Genomic DNA, 14,283 nt, shown 5'->3' with positions numbered 1-14,283 from the left:
GGTAGTGCTAAGCTAATTCCTTCGGTGTATTAGAAAGAAAATATGGGTGTGTATTGTTGTGTTACCGGTAGGGATGGGAATCGAAATCCGATTCCAATTCGGAACCGGTTCCGAGTGTTTCGGGGCCTCGACATCACAATGAAAAAGCCTTAACGATCCCTTTGTCGATTCCTAAAGACGCGTATTGCGTCGTGACGTGTCTTGTTGTCCAGACGCATCAAACTAGCATGGTGCCAAGAACCACTCGCTCCAAAGTTGGACTACACTTCACCAGGAAAGTGTGAGAAAATGAAAGGTTACGACGGGTAAGCACGAGCATTGCAGCCATAAACATAACAATGACAGCACGTAGGTTCAAACGCTCGAAAGTGTGTCTTCACTTCACGAGGAAAAATTACAACAAAGCGACTTGCAGTCATTGCAAGGTGGAGATAACTGCATCGGGAGGGAATAGACTGCACTGTCCTCACCGAGACAGCTATACAGCTAGCTAAACTCCGAAATGACGATACAGAAGACGTTGGTATAATTTGCTGACTTTATTCAACCATCACTTGAAGAGTGAAACTAAAAATAGAAATTAAAAAAATCAATTTCGTCCCCAATAACAAACAGGTTTGCATCAATGTAAATCAGCGATGATTAGCTGCTAATAACAGTATGGTTAGCATTCGTTCGCTAGCATTAGCACATCGTTCAAACCACTACACAACTGGATTTAAGTGTCCGATCGCGAGTGGAAACACAACAACAACAACAACACAAAAGATTATACATACAGGCGTTGCCTCTGTAGATATTAACATTAACAAAGAACGTAGGCTCGTAGAAGTGTTTCCCTCTCTCACTTCGCTCGCTCACCCGCTTGGATGCGGCATTTCTTCGGGTGCCTAAACTGCGGCCCGCGGCCCAAATACGGCCCGCCTCCACATTTGGTCTGGCCATTTTGAATTTTTTTTTTTTCTCAATCGTGTTATTTATTTCCTGGCCTTTTTCCTTGAAGAATTCAGAGAGGGTTATTTGGTTATTATCTATTTAATTAATAGTGTTTTTATTATTAATTATTATTATTATATTATTATTTCTATTTTATTTACTTTCATTCCGTGAAGAATCCAGAAAGGGTTATTTGATTGTGGCTTTCAGAAAAACAATAATTTTTTACATTTATGCACTTCTGCAATCGTCACACTTTTTTTGTTACAAATTGACCCCGGCCCCTCATCAGAGAAGGGAAAAGTTATGTGGCCCTCACAGGAAAAAGTTTGGGGACCCCTGCTTTAACACATATTGCCAAACGCAGAACAACAACCTATCTGCCAATATATACCAATATTTTTTATTTCTATTAGATAAATGTTTCAGTAAAATGTTACACATTCTTGTGTATTTGCCACTTATTGCCACAGTTAACATTGAGGCTTTGGGCCTCTTTTGATCTCATTGTGAGTTTGTAAGGTTGTGAGTTCTGATTAAACAAACTCGATGCCAATCAAAACGTTTGTTGTTCTTTTTCCCCAAATTAGAATCGATAAGAGAATCGATAAAGAATCGAATCGTTAAGCAATATCGATAATGGAATCGGAATCGTAAAAATCCTATCAATTCCCATCCCTAGTTACCGGGTGCAACAGCGTCTCCCACCCATGACAAAAAAGGGCAAGGAAAACTGGACTCACTTTTCACCGTTTTCCTGCATGGTGGACCAAATATCAGATCACGAAGGCACGACGGATGGCTTGGGTCGCAGCGGTTCGTCGGAAAAACATTTCTTTTTATTATTATTTCTGCTGGAATGAGAGCGTGTTCCCGTCATCTCTGCTCTTGCAAGTTGAACGATTTATCCGTTTTGGTTTCAATACGTTTAAAAAAAAAAATTTTACCATTGTGTAAATCTGCCTCGGTAGCAATGCTAACCTACTACTACTACTACTACTACTCCTCACCTACCTACCTGTTGTGTTCCTAGGAAAACCTGCATATGAAATGCTGACAACACATCCTGATCGGTCACCATATCTCTTCTTGGGTTATTCTGAGGTCAAGCGCACCAAATCGGAGCGTGATAAGAGGTTGGAAAGGCGAAGAGTGCACTCTGAAACTTCTGTTTGCTGTGCTCTTACAAACATGAGCCCAAGTGTTGTTGTGAAAAGTCAATAAAATATGAATACCAAAACATGACTTGAACAACTTCTTGACAAACTGTAACTGCTTGTTGTTTACTTCAGGTCTTCATAATAAACAGGTGTAATATTTACAAAGTCAGGTGACTTAATTTTGGTATTCTATTTGGAATATGCATTGACAATGTGTGGACAGTGTTGTAGACAAGAACTGGGACTGATAAGTTGCAATAGATTTATTTCAAGTAATGCAACTTCTCCAATACAATATTTGAGCTGACAGTTTAAAATCTTTAAATTAGTGCAAACAAGGCCCACCCTCTGACGGGGTCAGCAAATATTATATAATTATAAGTAATATATACAAGTTTCACATAAACGTGTCTTTGTCAAAGCACTTTAAAAACTATTTACTGGCCTTGGGTAGATTGCCAGACAGAATAAATATGTGGTTTAAAGTTCTTGCATTTCCATTTTAAGTATTGCAAGTTCTCCAACACAATATTTGAACTGACAGTTTAAAATCCTTTTAGTGCAAAATGGCCCACACTCTGTCAGGGGGTAGCAAATATTATAATACATAATATAATACATTATAAAAAGCTATATACTATATAAATACAAGATCACAACAAAACCTGTATTTTTCAAAGCAGTTAAAAAAACATTCAGTGGCCTTAGGTGGATAAAAGTGTATAAATATGTACATTACAGTTCTTGCATTTCTATTTTAGGTATTGCAGCTTTTCCAACACTATTTGAATTGACAATCTAAAGTCTACATTAGTGCAAACAAGAATAATTATAAATAATAATAGAATTTATCAATTCAACATTACAATGAAACGTGTCTTTGTCAAAGTGGTTAAAAAAAAAAAAACACTTCACTGGCCTTAGTTAAATAGCCAGGCAGAATAAATATGTGCATTAAAGTTCTTGCATTTTCACAAGTTAAAAGCCCGCAGTTTATCAGCAAGAAGGGCAGACCCAGATGGCGTCTGCTGCAGGGGCTTGTTTGATTCCGACACAAGACAAATGGAACCACTCAATTGAACAAATTTTCTTTGTCAAATAATCCAAGAAGGGAGATGGTGACCAATCGGGATGTCTTGTCAGCAGGTTTACCTAGGAACACAACAGGTAGGTGAGTCGTAGTAGGTGAGCATTGCTACCGAGGCAGATTTACACAACGGTAAAAAAAAAAAATTTAAAAACATATTGAAACCAAAACAGTGGCTAAATCGTTCAACTTACAAGAGTAGAGATGACGGGAGCACACTCTCATTCCAGCAGAAATATGATCAAAAGAAATGCTTTTCCGACGAACCGCTGCAACCCAGCCATCCGTCGTGCCTTCGTGATCTGATATTTGGTCCTCCATGCAGGAAAACGATGAAAAGTGAGTCCAGTTTTCCTCGCCCTTTTTTTTGTCGCAGGAGACACTGTTGCACCCGGTAACACAACAATACACACCCATATTTTCTTTCTAATACACCGAAGGAATTAGCTTAGCACTACCACACGTTACAATCCCCGTTGAGTCTGCCGGACCGGAAGTAAGGATATTACCAGCATGGCGGCCTAGCCAAACAGTGACGTAGTACGTCCCATTCCCTATAGACCCTACCCACGTGACGTCACAACTCCGCTCTCCTGAATGGTACCGCCCAATTGTCCGTCAAAACATAGTGTTAACCTGTTACGGCTACGTACATTCCTCCTATTTACGGCGTGTTTTTCTGCTCCTTAACATTAATAATCAAAATGGTGAAGGCGTGTGTGGCTGTTGGTTGCACTAACAGAGAAGATGGAAGGAGAGACTTGAAGTTTTACCGTATTCCGAGGGATCCAAAGAGGAGAGCGAAATGGACGGCTGCAATTCGACGTGAAAACTGGGCACCAAAAAAATCACCACAGACTATGTAGTAGTCATTTTATATCCGGTAAGATGCATTTAAGATATACTTAGAGGGTTTTGGGCTGACAAATAACCACAATTAAGATCATTGCTAGGCTAATCGCCGACAACATACACGTATGTATGTAGTGAGAGTGTTATCGCTAAACCATATAAACATTAAAAGCCTTAACACCATTGACAAATGACATGAAATACATTAGACTTGACAGTGGATGTTAACAATAACAAAAGATTTTGAATTGAAAATTTCGTAACTCACCTTTCCAAGCACAAGATAGACTCCTGCCGAATTTTCGTGGACGAGGACCTGTTTCACCCAACCAGCAACGAAGTATTTATAAGCCTCCAAGCTCTTGAAGTTTTTCAAATTTTCATGAGAATAGGCTGATTTTGTGTGGACAAGATAATTGTAAATATCAGCGTAGCAGATGTCAGGCAGACAGGGCGAAGACAGTGGGTCGAAAAACATCGATTTGGGCATCAAATATGGATCTGGCGACGACTGTATAGAACGAAGCTTTTCCATATAACGCCTTTTATGCAACACATCCAGTGAGTTTACGGCATCAGAAAGCACCGGGTCTTCCATGAAATGCATTTTAAATTCCTTGATCAATTGAAACCCATACTAATACAGAGACAAAATGACGGACAAGTGGGCGGAACCATACAGCGAGCACGTGGTTTTGTGACGTCGGTGGGTAGGGTCTATTGCCTCAGCATTACATATCTTCAATAGAATTAAGTGGATGTCGTCTATTTCAACCAGGAGATCGTGTTGTCATTAAGTGTGATTTACACAATTAAAGTTGACCTCTTTAAGCCTGTATCATTGCTTTTGTCTGTGAAGATGTGTTCAAAGCAGTATTTGTAATACACGACAGTGCTAGTCTTGTAAGTGGCTCGTCCTAGATGACGGGGAGTAACTATGTATTGTTTATTTTTTGTAAAAATTACAGTACAGTAAGCACAGTGCTTGGGAACAGGAATATTATTTATTGCATACTGTAAGGATTTCCAAAATCATAAGATGTAAATAATTGAGCCGAATAAAAGAAAGGAAAGGTTTGTGAAACATTTTATTATTTAATTAAGTATAATTTCTGGGGGGCGGGTGGATGTGTCGTATTTGTATCTATTCTAAATATCTAAACGTATGCCACTATCTAGTGTATAACAATGCGGAATGAATTTAATGAAATTCAAGTGATGATATTTTTCAAGTCATACAAGCTGTTATAAATGTTCACACAAGAATTCTTATTGTTTACAAGATTTTTTTTTAATACTTAATGTTTAGACTGCATGTGCAATTGTTAAATTGAAAGCTGGTAAATAAATTTAACGAGAAACTGTTAATTTGTATTCCATGCATTGATTCAAATTTTCAAATTATATAACGGTTTGCTTGGGCGAATTTATCGTCATTTATCGTTATCGAGGTAAATCTGCTCAATTTATCGTGATACGTACTTAAGGCCATATCGCCCAGCCCTACCGTGGCGCTCTATTGTTGAGCCAGCTCACGGATGTGCACCTCACGCTCATATTTTTCTATAATTTTGATCTTCATTTCAAAGGTAAGCATCACTTTTTTCCTTGTTTCACCAACTGTACCAACTTTTTTTAAACCTGTGTTGACTTCTCGCACAAGAAAATCCGCCGTGCGTTCGTTTGCGGTGCTGTCATGTCATCGTATTTCGAGCATGTCGTCGGATGTAGAAACAAATGGCGAGTCAAATTTTGTGTCGGCTGTCGAAGCGATCGTGTGTCGAAGCGATCGTGTGTCGAAGCGATCGTATGTCGAGGTACCACTGTATATAGGAGAGCAAGTTACTAAGCAAGTTAATAATTTGTAAAATACTGTGCCGTAACATTATTGCTCTTTGTTATAATGTGCCCCGATTTCAGTATTAGCAAAACAGGAAGGAAGCGATATTACTGTGACTGTTTTGCAAACCCCGAGGGAAAAGCCGAAAGAGATCGATTGGTGGAGTTTGACTAATTAATAATTATGAACATACAATTGTATATTTTTTAGACAACACATTACACATGCGTTGTGGGAGAGCTTTGTCTTATAAACTCTGCTTCTGCCCTTTCTCTTTAAATCAGTACATTCTCTTTTGAGCTTTTAATCTCAATTTGCTTTTGCATTTAATTTTTTTCCTCGTTTACATTGTTTGAAATAAAACAAATCTGAGGTTAAAAAAAGTTCCTTGTAATTTAATTAGTAAGATAGGTAATTACTTTTTTAAAGAAATACTTGGTAATTTTTCAGTTTTGGTCGATTTTAGTGACGCCGGTGGACAAAAGCAGCAGTGTTTCGCCTTAAGGAAGACCGCGTTTCCCATGAGGACCAGCACTGCATTTCCCATGAGGACCAGCGCACACCCGCAAAGTATTGTAACATCATCAATCAAGTAATCAAAAATCAATCTCCCGGTCGCCTGATTAAACAACATTTCTGTTTCCAGTGGCTGTGTGAAAGATGAAAGGTAATGAGGTAATAAATCCAGTTGAAGCCAAACAATAGCATATGACGGTTAGCAACTATGTGGCTTAATGTGGCTAATCCCCCCCACCTCACTCGAACTTGTCAGCGCAGACGCGTTCGGTTGGGGGGAGTCACGCCAGCGAGTGAAATCCAGCCCAATGTTTATTCTGTATATCCTGGTGGCCTGCTTTTTTTTCTCCTCAGACAAAACTTTTTGTGTCTTTTGTTGCTCTGCTATCTTTGCAGAATTCACACAAAGCTTTTGCATTAACTTCCGTCTTTATAATGAATGGAGAAGGGGGGAAGTAACGTATGCCGTAAAGCAGTCAGCACATTTGTAGTTTTTTTTGTGTGACAGGGTTCCTGCCACCCTCCTCAAAGTTAATTAGTGCCGGTGAAAGCGATACATATACCCCCGTAAGATATAAAAGAGGTGTCATTCAACTAGTTGTCAGTCGACATATAATCACAAATGCTATGAAAATATTTTTATAAAGGTTGAAAAGTTGTTGCTTTAAGGGACTAATAAAGTAATGTAAGACATTATTTCTGAGAGTACGGTTTAATGTGTAATATATGATTTTTTGGAGTAGCTAACATGACACTGGTGGGAAGTAATCCGGAATTCAGTTATACTACCTTAAAGGTAACATTTCGCAGATCCATGATGCCGACGCTCATGTCCTCCAGCATGGCCAGCTCCTCTCCTAAAAACACATGCTAAAACTTAGTTAAAAGGATACATTTTCATTAAAGGTTAAGTTAAAGCTTTTCTAGCACTATGCATTCGTGAGAGATGACATGAAAAATGAATGTAATGCTCAGTCCTCCAGCAATCAAACACAATCACTCTTAATAAATTAAATCACTTTAAAACACTAATTGATCAACCATTTTCAATTAAGTAAACACACATAGAACTACGCTGACACAAAAAAAGCATGTTAAATAAGTAGCATTGCATTCGTTATTGTACCGTAGGTGCTGAGCAGGGACTCAAACTGAGCGAGCAAGCCGATGGTGTAAAGTTGCCTGACGAATCCATTGTCACGTAGGCAGTTCCTCAGTTTGACAATGAAGCCGCAGACCAGAGCGGTGAGCTGTCACACACATAAGCCGTGATTTGTTGTGTAACTGTGCATTCAATCCACGTACATTGGAAGCCAACTCACAGTCTGGCAGAATACAACGTCACGACGGTACTGCAGGGATACGTCCATGGCGATGGTCGGGGCAATGTCTTGCATCAGCAGAAAGACCATAGACTTTTTTGCCTTGTCACCCATCATGGCAACACAGTCAGTAAGCGTGGTTAGGAGGGGGTATAGCGCTTCACTCCACTCTCCTGGGAAGACAAGCATCAAGACAAATAATAAATAGGAGAAACAAAAAATAATAAGAAGTTTAGGTATGCTTGCGACTCTTCCAGAGAGCTCTTACCTGGATATGCTTCCTCTACATTGGGGCTTCCACCTACAAGAAGCGACAAAGTGCAACATGCATGATTTGTGAGCACTCTCAGCTACAGTACTGCACACAAAAATCAACGAAATGCCCATACAATGACCTATCCAAGAACAAATTTTCAAATATAAAAAAGATAGTCCTCCCTCTAATTTTAAGATTCACAATTAAGCTGCTCCGACAAATTACTATGGTATGCAGAATGATCAGGTTTGGTGTGGGAAATAATCTCGTATTTAATCATTCTAATAAAAAAAAAAAAATTGGATGCAAATCAATGTTGTTTACAAGTTTACAATGAAGGATTTTAAGTGTTTTAAAGACCTTTTAAAAGGAATTTGGAGATGTACAATTATTCCTAAACGCACATTGCATGTTTGAAGATAATTGCTAAAACATAAAGTCTGAGGTTTTTTTAAAAATTTTTTTATTCAGATCCAGTTGTATTTATTCTATTTTAAATCATTTTATTTGGATCACTATTAAAGTCTTTCCTTCTTCTATATTGAAGTGTACTGCTAATGTGCAAATTGTGTTACATTATTTTATGTTAATATTAAGAGACCATCTGGTTTTGACAAGTACCACAGTTGGCGGTATTGGACAGGAGTACAGGACAAGTATTTTTTGAGAGGGTACTACTGTAATAGAAAAATGCTACATGACAGGGTAAGGTTAAATGTAGAAAAGGATCACACAAGTCCAATAAACATACTGCTGTCTTGTTCAGAGTTCACAGAGCAAACCGATGAGATGGCAGGCAAAGAGGAGGAGGATGATGATGGGTGAGGTAAAGATGAGGATGATAATAATGATGATGATGATGGAAACTCTTGTGATGGACTTCCCGGGTTGATCCAGAAAGCTTGTCTTTTCCCTTCACAGCCACAAAAGCTGAAGTTAATGGTGCCAGAGATTTTGTCATAGCCAGTTGATCACTTAAAAAAGACATATTATGTATTTTTTCCAGAGTGTAAAGCAGTTTCAATGTATCTCAATAAAACATCAATGACAGCAAACGAAGCATTAAAGCACACTGCATCACTTAAATATTTGAATGTAAGCAATTAAAAAGTCCACCCAACCAATGATTTGGGCAAGTGACAGGGTGATGGCCTAAACAGGTTAATTAAAAATACATTTACAACAATGTGTGCCTTTCAAGTGTAATATGTGTCCATTTGTGCATTCGTTACCCTTCTTAATGCAAGTGCCCTGTAGTTCTGTGTCTACTCGGTCTTGAACTGTGTTGTCTGGCTTCCTTTCTTTCTGGAGCAGCTTGTCTACACGCTGGATGATGCACTCTAGAGACTTGTCCACATTCAGCCACACTTTCTCCTGACAGTACACGTAAAGAGGCAGATACCACAAATTCAAATTATGTACGGTGTCTGCTCATCTTGCAATGCAGAGACGAGCCTTATATTACATATATACCCTAAGGATTTAACTCATAGTCAAATGGACCGATGTGTCATATCTACATGCAAATCACTGGGCCTGCCACAATTGTAATAGTAGGAATAATGCAAATTTAGTTCTCTGGCCTAATTCTGGCTCTAAGTCAGATGATGAGGTGATGAATTGTTTAGTTCTGTACTAGACCGCACATTTAACAAAATATCATTACAGACTTGCTGCTTTTCTATGTTTTAATTGAGCAATTTCTTTTAAGATTGAATGTATATGGCAGAAAACACAGACAAGGCTGAAAACGCAGTTTCTGCACTTGCACCACTCTTTAAAATAAACTGCTGTATTTTAAGCCAAAAGAACTGTTGTGTTACATAGGACAATATGTCTATATGCTGCTACAGCAGCTTCATGGCGCATTAAGCCCCCAAACGTTTTTTAAATTTGTCCGTTTTACCCTGGAGACCCCCATTTACACACACCGTGCAACCACTTTAGTTTAAACCCAGCCATAAAAACAAGGTAAGTAATGGCGTACCACAAGCAACACGTCACTTCTGCTCATTAATATTCATGACATTAGCTACTGTTGCTAAGTACGGACAAGCCACCGTTTGTCCCTAATAGGAAATGAATGGAAATTGTGAACGAAGGAGATGTTTACAGAGCTAAACCTACCAATTCGCTCCGAAAATGATGTACCTGGTGCCAAATTGACTGGCAAAGATGTGGAAGAACATAAAAATGTTCAGTTAAAGAGATGGCTTTAGTGTCGAAGGCTGAAAAAGACGAAAAAAATGAGCCGACCTAAGCATAGCTTTAACTTTTTTTATTGACGTGACTGACAAAGACATTCTCCTGTTTCAACAAGCTATCCTTTACCATCAGCCCTGTCTTTCTTATATATACTCTGGTTGTCCTACGTCTCTTACCGTTCTTGGGGGTAATTTAGTTAGCTTTGTGTAGCGATCGCAAATGCTACTCAGTGACAGCCAACGAACACTTTTATTTTTTCATTGATGATAACACATCTTACTCCTATAATTTATTTACACGTCCCCCTTACTAAAGTTGTTTTTTTATATATATATATATATATAACAGAAACGGTAACAGTGGCGGTCAGATACCATTGTAATTCTTTTCAGGTCATTCATTGTCAGACAGAAGCAGTACGGCACAACGTTACACTAAAAAAAAAAAGTTAAAGATATAAAAATCGCTTACCTCTTTGTCCTCTGAAAGACCATGCCAACCCATTTACTGCATATGAAACGTGAATGGATTCGCCGAGCTGGTGTTAAAATCCGCGCAAGTTGATTCGGTCTTCATATTTTTACCTCTCGAGTTTTTGGTTTCTGGAAACGTATGAAGAAAACATCCTTCATGTGTCGTAATGTCTAGAGTCGTTTCTACAAGTTCCAAAAAAGCAATGCGTGATCGGCATGTTCGTTTTTGAAAGATTACCAGAGAAAAGTAGCACAAATTACGTTGTGTCTATGCGAGGGCGGGTCTATAATGTCCCACTTCGGCTTTACTTCCGCTTTACGATGCGACGTCACGGTCTAAAAATAGCCTGCGTGTGGTACGCCATTACGTTTATCATTTGAAATGTCTATCATTTTTAGCTTAGAATCATTAAATGATGTCAAATATTTCGTAAAAAAACAAACAAAAAAAAAACGACTTTATAAAATTGTTCACTGGCATATTGTAAACTTTTGAACAAATTACTTCACAAGGAAAAAATATAGCGTCTGTAAATAGGTCACCGGTATCTACCTCAAAACTATCGCTTAATTGTATTTTTTTTTGTCACTGTTGCATTTTCACCGATAATTTAGATATATAATAATTTCAAACAAAGACAAAAAAAAGGAAAAAAATACTTGGTGAGACATGCTACACTGAGTTTTAGGATCAAAACAAGGTAAGTACTAAAGATGCACCGATACCGATACTAGTATCGGCAGGGGGCGCCGATCCGGCCCGAAATGGTGGTATCGGTATCGGCGAGTACCAACAAAGACGGCGCCGATACCATTTACAGGTCCATTATTATAACATTTGACCACAGCCTTTTTCTCCTCCTGGCGTTCACTACACTCTGTCTCTGTGTTGTGTGATGACACGTGAACACCTAGCAGCTATCGCTATTGGCCTGCTCCAGACCAATGAGAGCGGGCCAATAGCCACTCCTGACCAATCAAAAGAGGGCTTTTTCATATGGACGAAAAACAAACCAGGAAATATGGCGGCGCCGCAGCGGTCGGGAAATATTTCCAAATAGAAATCCCGTCGATTAAAATCAATGGCTGCATGCAAGATTTGCGGCCTGAAAGTTTGGAGATGTGGAGTTAAATCGGCCAGTTTCAATACCTCGAACTTGATAAAACATTTGAAGACGAAACGTGAACGAACACAACGAGTTTGAGCCTGCAAGAGCAGGACTGCTATCCAGAGGAAGAAGGCCGCTGGACCAGAGCAACCATCTCTGGTCAGTTCACTTCGTCTACTTTACTTTTATTGTCTTTTACTGAAAGAAATGCCGCAGTAATTTGGGAAGTGTTTCCAAAGTATTGTTGCCACCTTTCAGAAATAGAAATAAGGGACTCCCACCTCCCGAAAAAAAGGAGAGACGGGATGCTGTGGTCAATTACTATTACTTATAATTGTTAGCGCCCGCAAATGCGGAAACAAGGTTGAACCTCGAAGCAGACAACAAGCGGGGGATACATAAAAGGGTTTAATGATTGCAAACAAAAAATAAACCGCAATCGCGGGACAGTAGAAATAACAAAAGGAGTCCGTGACAGCAGGTCGACGGGCAAACTAAGACGATAGGCAGCGGTTACAAACGAGAGCAGCATACTAACAGAAAAACCCAATGCAGGGGCATAACAAGCAAATGTAGCGAGATTATTGTGCCAGATGTCAAATAGCGATCAGCAAGGCAAATATCTCGGCAGCCTTCTCTGAGATCACCCGTGCTTAAATGCTGCGTTGACGAGCCTGCATTGGATTCAAGTTAGTGTTGTATCGGTCGCGAACGATTCGTTCTTTTTGAACGAATTGTTTTGGTGAACGAGACCGAACTAATCATCATCTGCACTGATTCGTTCTATGAAGGTGGTGCTTGTTCGCTGCGTGGGAGGGCGTTGAGCAAGCGGCAGCGTCTTCTGACATCGCACACGACCAATCAGACGCCAGCCTCATCGCGGGCAGGGGAGGGAGCGGAAACAGAATCAGGGCGTTTGTCACTCACGTCCACGTGTGGCCAATAAGCAGCCAGCGTGCAGGCAGGGGGGCAAGACTGAGTTTTGTCACTTCCCGTTCAGTGACTCGGTCCTCCGGTTCCTGACCTAGCTTGCTGCTAACTTGATTTTCCAGTAATGACTATGCGGTGAACGAATCAGAAAATGAAAGGAAATGACTTTGTCACATATTTGTTAACGTGGAGCCTATCAAATGCTGCTCAAACAGACAAAAACACCACACAAATCTAGCGAGCATTGTTTAGAGTAGTACTTTTACCAACAAACTCGTGACTGCCTATGACGACATACTATCAAATTTACAGTAATTTAAAACACGGGTAGCTACGAGGCAAGCAAAAGCTGAGCTGCGGTCGCGTGACGGCAGTGAAGCGGGCAGAGAACTGTCACTATATGGAGGCTTCATGGCAGCGATATTTACCTCATATGTGCACAGAAAAAAATATTTAGTATGATCACCATAATACTGATTTGCAATGAAACTGTATATACATGTCAATTTTTTCCCGAGTGTTTTATTTTTTTTTTTCGTGTCAGCGTGTCGGGTGTTGGTTGGTTTGACAAATTATGTCAATCCGTCCATCATGTGCTACTCAAGCGCCCAAAACAACGCACGCAGACACGGGAGATGTCGCAATATGTCTACATTTTTCTTAACAGACTAATGAGAGTAGAAAGGCGACATCGTAAAGAGCTAACAATTATTTCTCGTCAGCATTTGACGATCTGAGATGCGGGGACGACAGGGGAGCTGACCGGATTATTTTATTTATTAATACCAGTGCAAAAAAACAATATGATCACCATAATACTGATTTGCAATGAAACTGTATATACATGTAATTTTTTTCCGAGTGTTTTTTTTTTTTTTTTTTTCGTGTCAGGTGTTGGTTGGTTTGACAAATTATGTCAATCCGTCCATCATGTGCTACTCAAGCGCCCAAAAACAAAGCACGCGGACACGGGAGATGTCGCAATATGTCTACATTTTTCTTAACAGACTAATGAGAGTAGAAAGGCGACATCGTAAAGAGCAAACAATTATTTCTCGTCAGCATTTGACGATCTGAGATGCGGGGACGACAGGGGAGCTGACCGGATTATTTTATTTATTAATACCAGTGCAAAAATTCAACACGATCATCTTAATACTAAAAAACAAAAATACAACAGAGCGAGATGTAAATATGATGTGTTGGTCGTTCCATATTCAGAAATTAAATTTTCGATGTATTTTTATTTTCGTGACAGCAAACATGCTGTATATGTATGTGTGATCAAGAACCTGCTAAAGAAAGTCCGTGCGCCCCCGCCCCCTACTCCCCTCACAAAAGGAAAATGTTTAACCGTGTCCTAAATCGAAATGCAAGCACGAGCCATGACTTTGAGCCCATAGAACTAGGACAGACGACGCGGAAGTTCTCCCTCGCTTTTGCAGCAGCAGGAGGGAGACGAGGCTGTCTGTGAAAGCAGAATGATACCGCCTGTCACTCATTTCTGAAACTACGACGAGTGGTCAATGTGGAAGAGAGGGAGGGACCAAGCAATGTCACTTCCCGTTCAGTTATACTGCGAAGCGGTCTTTGGTGA

The 14,283-nt window shown here is 39.7% G+C and overlaps 1 protein-coding gene across 13 annotated transcripts in view; it reads right to left on the bottom strand.

Annotated features, from left to right (window-relative positions):
- The window catches only part of LOC130905751 (inositol polyphosphate-4-phosphatase type I A-like), a 53,688-nt gene that overhangs the window by 16,300 nt on the left and 23,105 nt on the right, over positions 1-14,283 (bottom strand). For 8 of the 13 annotated variants that reach the window (XM_057819455.1, XM_057819501.1, XM_057819401.1 and 5 more), the window contains 6 exons: positions 9,202-9,343; positions 8,721-8,882; positions 7,982-8,014; positions 7,714-7,886; positions 7,518-7,641; positions 7,181-7,248 (listed from right to left, as the gene is read on the bottom strand). In XM_057819455.1, coding sequence (XP_057675438.1) covers positions 7,181-7,248; positions 7,518-7,641; positions 7,714-7,886; positions 7,982-8,014; positions 8,721-8,882; positions 9,202-9,343 — 702 coding nt within the window. The remainder of the gene's footprint in view (positions 1-7,180; positions 7,249-7,517; positions 7,642-7,713; positions 7,887-7,981; positions 8,015-8,720; positions 8,883-9,201; positions 9,344-14,283) is intronic. The other 5 variants (XM_057819485.1, XM_057819479.1, XM_057819491.1 and 2 more) reach the window with 1 other exon arrangement.

The sequence above is a fragment of the Corythoichthys intestinalis genome, chromosome 2, assembly GCF_030265065.1.
Source record: "Corythoichthys intestinalis isolate RoL2023-P3 chromosome 2, ASM3026506v1, whole genome shotgun sequence".
NCBI classification, from domain to species: domain Eukaryota; kingdom Metazoa; phylum Chordata; class Actinopteri; order Syngnathiformes; family Syngnathidae; genus Corythoichthys; species Corythoichthys intestinalis.
The sequence above is the reverse complement of the archived record's forward strand: the minus strand, read 5'-3'. Positions and strand labels throughout refer to the sequence as shown.